Below are 10760 nucleotides of genomic sequence, written 5' to 3' on the forward strand. Positions count from 1 at the left end.
CTCTTTCTCTCTCTTTCTCTCTTTCTCTCTTTCTCTCTCTCTCTCTCTTTCTCTCTTTCTCTCTTTCTCTCTCTCTTTCTCTCTTTCTCTGAAAGTATCTGTCATTACAGTATCGAAATGTGAATGTTTCAGTTAGTAGAATAGTTTCATTTTTAAAGTGAAAGTATTTGACATGAGTGTTTTTGTTTCACTTTTGACACGTAATACTTAAATAGTGGAGGAGATATTATGTTGCCGTGGGCTCGAACTCTGCAAGAAGTTAAAAAAATTTTTTTTGACTAAACCACAACTGTAACCCTAAGTAAGGCATCTGTAAAATTTGAATGAAATTGGTTGCGTAGTTCTCGAGTTTTAGGGATTCACACAGACAGACAGACAGACACACATTGTCATTTTTATATATATAGATAAATATATACATGGACGTTAAATGATGATGATGATGATACACAAACACACACACAGGTGCTGAAAAGTTCCTGGCTTTGGGTAAAAGAAGACACGGGGTAATCAGTCTTCTTTAATTTTTCTTTTTTCTTTTACTTGTTTCAGTCATTTGACTGTGGCCATGCTGGAGCACCACCTTAAAGGATGTTAGTTGAAGAAATCGACTCCAGGACTTATTCTTTGTAAGCCTAGTACTTATTTTGTCAGTCTCTTTTGCCTAATTGCTAAGTTATGGGGACATAAACACACCTGCATCGGTTGTTAAGCGATGGCGGGGTGAGAAAGTGAGAAACACACACACACACACACATATATACGACGGGCTTCTTTCAGTTTCTGTCTATCAAATCCACTCACAAGGCTTTGGTTGGCCCGAGGCTATAGTAGAAGACATGTAGTGGGACCAAACCCAGTACCATTTGGTTGGTAAGCAAGCTTCTTAACATGCAGCCACATCTGTGCCTAATTATTAGGCACATGATTTTATTCAACATATTCTCCTCTCAGATTCACACACTTATTGCAGTGGTTCATCAGTTTTTCTAAGTCCTGTAAAAGAACCCGGAAGTTTAAGGCCTCCACGATAGTCTTAAAGCCAGGAAATTTTCAGCACCTCTCCCTTGTATACATACACATATATATATATCTGGTGCTTTACTGTACTCAAGAAGACACATTGTCTGCCACAGCGGAAGTGTTAATGGTAGAGGAGGATTGGCCTGCAAGAGCCATGTAAAAAGTACTTGTGTTGGCACCATGTAAAAGAGCTCCTGATGGTGCCATATTAAAAACACTCAGTACACACCGTAAAGTGGTTGGCATTAGGAAAGGCATCCAGTTATAGAAACCAAGCCTAATCAGACTGGAACCTGGTGCAACTCTCTTGCATACCAGCTCTTTTATCTTTGAATTTTTACTTGTTTCAGTCATTAGACTGCAGCCATGCTGGGGTACTGCCATGAAGAATTTTTAGTCAGACCTATTGACTCCAATACTTATTTTTTAAAGCCTGGTACTTATTCTATCGGTCTGTTTCACTGAACTGATAAGATACAGGATGTAAACACACCAGCACCAGTTGTCAAACAGTGGTAACAGAGATACAAAAGCACACACACACACACACACACACACACACACACACACACACACACATATATACATACACTGGGCTTCTTTCAGCTGTTTTCATTGCTTTCACTGATTCCTTACTCAGCATTCCTCTGGGAAATATATTGTGTGTGTGTGCATGTGTATATATGTGTGTTGTGTGTGTGTGGGGGGTATATATGTGCATTCATGTGTGTGTATGTGTGCATGTGCATGTATGTGTGTGCATGTATGTAGGTTGTGTGTGTGTGTGGGTATACATATGCACTTATATATTAATGATGTACATGACAGGCATACATAACACTGAAATATGCATATAAAGTAAACACAGGTAACAGCTCATTTCACAGACACTAAACTATAAATTTTACAGAGTACAACCTTAAAGTTGACACCACTGTCTCACTATTGGCTAAAAATACACAGTTTTTTCGATTTTTAAACCTCTGTAACTTTTTCCTCAAATTTTTTTTTTCACAAGATCATGAATTCACAGCAATAAGAATGGAAAACTACATCAATATAACTGATTTTCAAATTTTTTACTTCCTTTTAAAAAAATGCAGATTCTGTGAATCAATTTAACTAGATCTGCAAGCTTTCTTATTTCTTTATTGCCCACAAGGGGCTAAACATAGAGGGGACAAGCAAGGACAAACAAACGGATTAAGTCGATTACATCGACCCCAGTGCGTAACTGGTACTTAATTTATCAACCCCGAAAGGATGAAAGGCAAAGTTGACCTCGGTGGAATTTGAACTCAGAACGTAACGGCAGACGAAATACCGCTAAGCATTTCACCCAGCGTTCTAACGTTTCTGCCAGCTCGCCACCAGACCTGTACCTTATGTGTGTGTGTGTGTGTGTGTGTGTGTGTGTGTGTGTGTGTGTGCATGCATGTGCGTGTGTGTGGGTGTAACAGTAGGATGCTAGGTCAGAGTCAATGAAATGAACATGAATTGAAATCAGTTCTTTACGGATTTATGGTTACTTTAAAAAGAACTACCAAGATACATCAGTCTTGTAGAACAAAGAATGTTATAGGGCAGTAGTTCTCAACTGGGGTCTATATAAGGTTTTTTTTTGGGGTGGGGGGGGTCCATGCAAGCAGAGTAAAATTGTAATTGAAGGGGTCCATCGTAAAAAATGGTTGAGAACCACTGTTGTAGACAAACAAAGTTCATTTCACGATATTATATAGATGTGTTTTTCTTTAGATAGAGAGTGAATTTCTGTTGATGTATTGGAGTAATGAACTAGTGTTATATATTTTGCTGACAGTCAGGTTATAACAGAATCAGTTGAAATCATTTACATGACAGAAGGACAGTATCAGAGAAGTTATACTTCAGTGCTCATGACTGTCAGCTCTCTATTGTGTTTAGTTGTCAGTTCACTGCTCACTGACCTCTGACTCATCAAGTCTGTCTCTGTGTTCATTATTCTTTTTATCAGCTGTGAATAGAATTAGAGCTTGACTGATTTTCAAGCAACAATTTTGGATTCATTAGAATTTTTGCTGTCATCAGTCAAAGACTTTAATGTGTAACAATTGAATATCATTGGTTAGATTTTTTTTGTGACGTCATCACATCCAGGAGTTGCTTTATCCAGATTCCAAAACTTTCTAGAAAACTTTGAACAGATTTTTGCTGACATGACAAAATACTGGTTACAGCCTTTGTGTTTGAAAACCAAAACGTTCCAAGTCTGAATCATGGTATAGATCTACTACACATATATCGTAGATTTTGGTCTTATAATGAGATGGCTTCTCTAATATCAATTCCTTCTTTGTAGCTTAGATAATTGTTTTATGTAGATAAGAAGATTTACTAAAGGACACTTTGTAGTGTCTGTGTTAAGATTTCAAACTGATTTAGAAATAGTTTATTGTTTCTCCATTTGAACAATTTGAAATTAAGTGAAACAGTGCTACTAAAGGAGTCTTTTCCTTTATTTCAGTACCAACGATCATTTGCAAATGAAACACAAGAGTAACCGACATTGAGCTCTCAGATCTATCTCTAAAAAATGGACTTATTGGCAGAATCTGAAGCCGAACCATACTACTGTGGAGTATGTGGCAAAGATTTTGTTCATATTGTACGACTGGAGGAGCACATGAAGGTACATACTATAGAGAAACGATTCCCTTGTGAAATATGTGGAAAGAACTTTTCAAAAAATTCTGACCTCTCAAGACACATAAGAACACACACAGGAGAAAGACCTTTCCGCTGTGATATCTGTGGTAGAGACTTCTCCATGAATTATAACTTAAAAAATCATTTAAAGACCCATACTGGTGAAAAGCCATATCAATGTGATATTTGTGATAAATACTTTACTGAAAGATCCTCTTTGAGGAAACACATCAGGATTCATACAGGAGAAAAACCTTACCATTGCACAACATGTGGGGACAGTTTTACAGATTATTCTACATTAAGGACTCATTTAAGGACTCACACAGGAGAAAAACCATACCATTGTGAGATCTGTGGTAAAGATTTCACTGCAAATTCCTCCTTGAAAAGTCACATTCGGACACACAACAGGGAAAAGCCATTTATCTGTAAGGAATGCGGTAACGGATTCTCATTCAAAGTTCATCTTAGAGAACATGTGAAGGCACATAACAAACCTGAACCAAGCCCTTTACGTTGTAAGATATGTGGAGATAACTTTGTGGATGATGTTGCTTTAACAAGTCATTTAAGAATACATACAGAGTAATATTTTGTTTAATGGCAGGTGTTATTATTGTTATTTTTAAAATAAATATTTTGTTTTGTATTATAACTCAATCGGATTTCATTTGAAATTGTATTTTATTACAAATTCTTGCCTTATTTATGCAAATGAAGATTTTTGAAAGCAGTAGCAGTAAATACTACTCTTAAATTATTGGAATTACATGTCTTATGAATAATTTTTCTCTGAATTTCTGCTGCACTGCTTTTGATGTTATTATCATTGTTTAACCCTAAGTCATTTGTAAATGATCAGATTTATGATCAATGGTATTCCTTTCATACCCTTCCTGCCTTTTTGTATATCAAGGATTACGTTGTCCAATATGTCCTTTTGTACTTGAGGGAATTTGGCTGCTAATATTCATTTTAAATTTTGGCACAAGTCAGCAATTTAACAGGTGGGGGTAAAATGATTACATTGACCCCAGTGTTCAACTGGTATTTATTTTATTAACCCTAAAAGGATGAAAGGTAAAGTTGGGCTTGGTGGAATTTGAACTCAGAATGTGAAGATGGATGAAATGTCGCTAGGCATTTTGTCCAGTGTGCTAATGCTTCTGCCAGCTTGACATCTTAGTTTGGCTGCTAATATTAGCAGGTTGTGTGTCCTAGTAGAGGGTTGCTCTAGCAAGGCCTGTCTCATTGCTTGAAGAAAAGTCTAAATTTTCCTTTTGGAATTTAGATCAAAAACTTGAGAGTGAATTTGGGAGATGGAAGCTAGGAAACTGAAAGAAGCCCATTGTGTTTGGGTGTGTGTGCATGTGTTTTTGTATCTCCTTGTCTTGACATTGTGCAATAGTTGTAAACAAGCTTCACTGTTATATAAGTGGTGCTGTTCATTTCCAAGTTTCTGTGAAGATATGTCTGGGTATGGGGAAATATTACCCTGCTTGGAAACATGTAAGGGTTGGCAACAGAACAGGCATCCAGGTTTAACAAATTCTGTCTAACACATACAAGCATGGAAAAGGGGACATTAAGATGTTGCTATTGTTGTTGTTGTTGTTGTTGTTGTTGGCGGTGGTGGTGGTGTTGATGATAATGATGATGATGATGGTGGTGGTGGTAGTGGTGCTGGTGGCAGCGGCAATGATGATGATAGAATTATCATTCTCTCATAGTACAAACTCTTTTTTTTTTACCCCACATTTTGTGAGTATTTGAACTGATTTTTTCTACTTTTTAATGATCCGCACCAAGACTTCTTTCCTTAGACACTGATGTTTTATTATTTATTTATATTACATTTTGTAAATATAGTGGTGGCTATAGATTTCCAATTGGATACTCTCTCAGTTCACAGCATTTATGATAACAAGAGTGTCAAAGGTTATCTCTACAAATATGGTAGAACAAATATCACAAGGGGTGTCATTTGTAAGCACTGCAATTCTATTACTGATATTTATATCTGTCAGTAATTTACATTGCTAAAGGATGTGTGTGTGTGTGTGTGTGTGTGTGCATGCATGTGCACACACAACCACACACACACATCATCATCATCATTTAACATCCATTGATCATGCTGTCATGGGTTGGACAGTTTGACCAGAGCTAGCAAGCTGGAAGGCTGCACAAGACTACAATCTGATTTGGCATGGTTTCTACAGCTGGATGCCCTTCCTAATGCCAACCACTCCAAGAGTGGGTGCTTTTACATGCCACTGGCATGCAAAAGCACCCACTGGCATTTGCGTGACATCAGTATCTGCCACAACTACGATTTTACTTGGCTTGATGGGTCTTCTTCTCAAGCACGATATAATGCCAAAGGCTTCGGTCTGTGCAACATATATGTGTGTGTTTGTTTGTATGTGTGTGTGCTGACTTATTTCATATGTATACAGTATATATTTATAAATCACTATTTGACAAAGAAGTAAAAAGGTTATTTTCAAGAATGTACAGTGTACAGGTAGGAGTTCACCAAGGCTCAATTCTCAACCCCCCTCTTGTTTATCTTAGTCATCCCGGCCTTGACTGGCTATCCCTGGGAGCTCCTCTACACTAATGACTTTGTTCTTATAGCTGAATCATTACCTGACCTAGAGAAGAAATTTCAGGTGTTGAAACAAGGCCTGAACTCTAAGGGTCTTAGAGTTAATTTAGCGAAAACCAAAGTCCTAGTAAGTAGGAAAACAGACAAATCAGAAGTCCCTTCTGGGAGATGGCCCTGCTCAATATGTAAGAAGGGTGTTGGTAGAAACTCTATACATTGTGTTGTACCCAGTGCAAGCTTTGGACACATGAAAAGTGTAGTGGTATCACAGGAAGGTTTCTGGAGAATATATTCTTTGTGTGTGGCAAATGTGCAAGTACAATAAGCACTAAAAATGCACAGACAATAGATCTTTATAAGTAGTAGATAGCATTTGTTACCTAGGAGACCAAGTTAGAAGTGGTGGAGGAAGTTCTGAAAGTGTAGCTACTAGAATAAGAATAGCAAAGTTCAGAGAGCTTCTACCTTTGTTGGTAACTAAAGGCCTCTCTTTCAGAGTGAAAGGTAGATTGTATGATGCTTATGTATGTACAGCTATGTTACATGGCACTGAAACATGGACTTTGACTGCAGAGGACTTGCGAAGGCTTGGAAGAAATGAAGCTAGCATGCTCTGCTGGATGGGTAATGTAAGTGTGCATGCATGACAGTGGAAATGATTTAAGAGGAAAACTGGGTATAAGAGGCATCATAGACTGTGTGCAAGAGAGAAGACTGTGCTGGTTTGGTCATGTGATGTGTATGGATGAGGACAGCTGCATAAAGAAGTGCCAACCTCTAATTGTGGAAGGTATTTGTGGAAAGGGTAGACCCAGGAAGACATGGGAAAAGTGGTGAGAAAGGATCCTCAGAGACTGGGCCTCACTGAGGAAATGACAAATTACCAGATGTACCAATTTGCTGTACTTGATAACACATGTCAAGCTAAGTAAAATCAGGCTTGTCCTTTCAGGTGCTGGTGCCACATGAAAAGCACATGTGCCGGTGCTGCATAAATGCACCCATGCTGGTGGCATGTAAAAAACACCCAGCACATTCTGTAAAGTGGTTGGCATTAGGAAGGGCATCCAGCTGTAGAAACCATGCCACAACAGACACTTGGAGTCTGGACAGTTCCCAGCTGGCCAGCTCCATGTTAAACTGTCCAACACATGCCAACATAGAAAGCAGACGTTAAACGATGATGATGTTCCATTTCAGGTTTCCCTCTAATGGACGTCCTCCTAACTTGTTAGAAAAGTATATTATTTCTGTCTTATTTTTTAAATAATAGCCATCAGGTTAAGAATTGAGAAAGATGAAGAAAATGAGGGAGACCCAAAAAGACATGGCACAACACCTTCAAAGACCTAAAATGTTAGCATCACCTGAGAAGACATAGGCCACTATGCTAAAAACTAGGATTATTAGAGATGTCTTGTTGCCCAATGCACAGGCTAACTGTACAAGAGGAACTAAGACAAAGCCTTGGACTAATCAAGAAAACATTCTTTATTTCAATGAAACACACCTTTGGAGAACTGTAACAACTATGTAATTACTGGGTGTATTGAATGAAGCAACAAATTGGGAAAAAAGTGAAAGTCTGTTTGTGAATAACAGCCTGTTTCAGTGGTTCACAACTGGGGTCCATTTAATCCTTGGGGATCCATATAAGATTTTGTTGTTAAAATTCATGTGCAATAAATTGATTATACTTCTAGAATGCACAAAATATTTCAATTTTTTAAAATGCAATTCCTAATAATATTCAATTATAAAAATATATTAGGTTTTTTTAAACATCAAATGGTTATGAGGGCACACCCATGTAAAATAGGAATCAAGGGATCCCGAGATATAAAAATGGTTGAGAACCATTGGTGGTTTACACCATAACCTTCTCTTGTCCAATATCTTTACAGTAGTCTGCCAATAAATATGTAGAAGAAAGAAGGTAAAGTGTTCAAGGCTTGCATGGAAGCAGCTTGTCAAAGTGTGTGAAATGGCAAAATGCTGTTTGTAGCTGACTGGAGGAAACTGTTTATTTTTTCTCAGGGGTCGCTAATATATGCCTAGCTCAAAGCTGAATTAAGACACTGTAAATGAAAATCAATCAAGTTTATCTAACTTCACCTCAGCTTCACTATAATAATGGTGAATTTCTGACAGGTTAAACAAATGGATTTTAAATGCACAGTTAGAGAACAAAGGAGATGGAAGTGAGGACTTAGGTTTTGACCCTGTTAAGTACCCACTACAACTGTATAAAATTTATTTTTTTAATTGTAATTCTACCAAACTGAAGCTGTATTTAAATTGTGTTTAATTTCCATTTCAGCATAGCGAGACACATAAATTCTTTAATTGTAAATGTATATATGATCATCAAGTAATATTCTAATATAATAATCTAATGTAAGGTGGTAAGCTGGTAGAATTGTTAGCACGCTAAGTAAAATGTTTAGTGGCATTTTGTCTGTCTATGTTCTGAGTTCAAATTCCGCTGAGGTCAACTTTACCTTTTGTCTTTTTGGGGGCAATGAAATAAGTACCAGTTGAATATTAGGAGCTGATGTAATCGACTTCCCCCCTTCCCCTGAATTTGCTGGCTTTGTGCCAAAATTTGAAACCAATAGAGTAATCTAATGTAGAAATTGTTTGTCTTTCTAATAAAATCAGATTCCACATCAGTTATTTCCCCCCATCTTTGGATTAGGACATGAACCAAGTATCTTCTGTTTGTCTGTCAACTATTGGTGGTCTATTGCACTGGAATTCTGGCTCATATTTTTTAGATATTGACATATAACTGCTCCATGCAGCTTCCCAATGGAAACAGAAAACAAAGATTAAGGCAAATTGGCAGGCATTAGAGCATAAGATAATACTGTCTGATATGTGTTCCCACTCTCTATATATGTTCTGAGTTAAAATCATGCTGAGCTCAACTTTGTCCTTCATACACTCACAATTGGGAAAAAAAGAATTGTACATAGGTGATGGGTTGGTAAGAACTGTAAGAAAGTTGAGCTGGACATTTTGCTGCATTTGTTTTGGCTCTTTGTGTTGTTGGGTCAAATCTCACCATTGCTTATTTGGGTGGTTGACTTAACCTGTTGCCTGGTTTAGTATCATCACCTGGCACTTTGGATTTATTTAGAATAGTCCACTCCATTGCTAGCATTGTGGTAAGGTTTCCAGTCCAGGGATACTGTCCTTTCCCCTTCACCACCAGTCTGCAACAGGTCATCATCACTACCTTCTCTTCTCACTGAAAAGATTATTAAAAAAAAAAAAAGACAACGTGAAAGTAAATGATTAAGGTTACTAAAAAAAAAAACAAAGAAAAAAGAAAAAGTTAACATGAGGTGGGGGTGGATAAAAGAAATTTGATTATAGCATGTCTGGCTCTCCATAGTTTTAGCTTTCCTTTCTGTTTCCAGTCCAGCTTTTCCTAACTTCCTGTCGGCAGGAAGGCGCCGATGCGTTCTGGTATGTTCATGTCGTTCTTTCTCATCTCCCCCATTATCTATATAGTCCTATTGTACTTGCATTATACGCCAGTTGTTAGACATATTAGCTGTATTATATTTATAGCTATTCACTAACTCTATTCTACTGATGACGAACTGGTTTCCTTTGTTTGATGTATGGGATGTGTTGTTGGTGGTCAGTGACAGCTGTTGATGTGGTTGTTGTTGTATGATGTAAATGTAGAGGGACAGTGTATCTCTCGTTGACTAAATAATTACACTCACACACTCTACTACAGTATTCACTTCTTGAACATCTTTATTTATTCTCTATAAATAGTAATAATATCTAAAATGAATAGAATTATTCGGAGGCTTGAATTAAGAGAAAGATGACAAAATAATTTCCATTAACAGTTAAATAATCAAAAAGGTAATTAGAAAATGATAAAAATAGAACCGACACAAGACAAACGAAGATTCATCTCGAAAAAGTAATATTTACTACATAAATACAGCACACCTAATTGAAGGACCTCCCTATCCCCTCCGTGAAAGTGTCCCTTTAATGGTGTGACCAACTCTTATAAGGTTAACCGCAAGGTAGAGCTAATGGAATGTCACTAACACGTATCTTAGATGGACGTGTTTCGAATATTGGGTGAAGGAATCTGATTATTCATTCTAGGTTAGATTTTTTTCGTCGCATACCTATCAATGTTAGTCTTCTCTATTACCAGGTACCCTGCATCTAGGTCAGTTATTGTTTCAAGTTAGAAATGCTGTTGTGTGGCTGAGCAGTTAGGACCTCCCTCTAACCATCTTTAAAACACAAACCCATTGACTAATATAGTCTATGCTATATTATGCCTGAAAGAGAAAAAAATGACGAGAATGGCTACAACTGTAATGCCTTGATCATAGGTCAGCACGATCAAAGCTGACAACTCTCTCTCTCTCTCCCTCCCCCTCCTCCTCCCTCC

General features: G+C 37.5%; 1 protein-coding gene and 1 long non-coding RNA gene across 6 annotated transcripts in view; both read left to right on the top strand.

Annotated features, from left to right (window-relative positions):
• LOC128248371 (oocyte zinc finger protein XlCOF15-like) overlaps nt 1–4371 on the top strand; it is a 7765-nt gene extending 3394 nt beyond the window's left edge. For 2 of the 4 annotated variants that reach the window (XM_052969605.1, XM_052969607.1), the window contains exons 2-3: nt 553–629; nt 3527–4371. In XM_052969605.1, the coding sequence (XP_052825565.1) occupies nt 3596–4300 (705 nt within the window). In that variant the 5' untranslated portion in view covers nt 553–629; nt 3527–3595 and the 3' untranslated portion in view covers nt 4301–4371. The remainder of the gene's footprint in view (nt 1–552; nt 630–3526) is intronic. The other 2 variants (XM_052969606.1, XM_052969608.1) reach the window with 1 other exon arrangement.
• Nucleotides 4372–9615: 5244 nt separating this feature from the next.
• Nucleotides 9616–10760, top strand: part of LOC128248372 (uncharacterized) — an 11157-nt gene continuing 10012 nt past the window's right edge. The window contains exon 1 of one of the 2 annotated variants that reach the window (XR_008264602.1): nt 9616–9796. This is a non-coding gene — a long non-coding RNA (uncharacterized LOC128248372). The remainder of the gene's footprint in view (nt 9797–10760) is intronic. The other variant, XR_008264603.1, reaches the window with a different exon arrangement.

The sequence above is a fragment of the Octopus bimaculoides genome, chromosome 7 (genome assembly GCF_001194135.2).
Source record: "Octopus bimaculoides isolate UCB-OBI-ISO-001 chromosome 7, ASM119413v2, whole genome shotgun sequence".
Classification (NCBI taxonomy): Eukaryota; Metazoa; Mollusca; class Cephalopoda; order Octopoda; family Octopodidae; genus Octopus; species Octopus bimaculoides.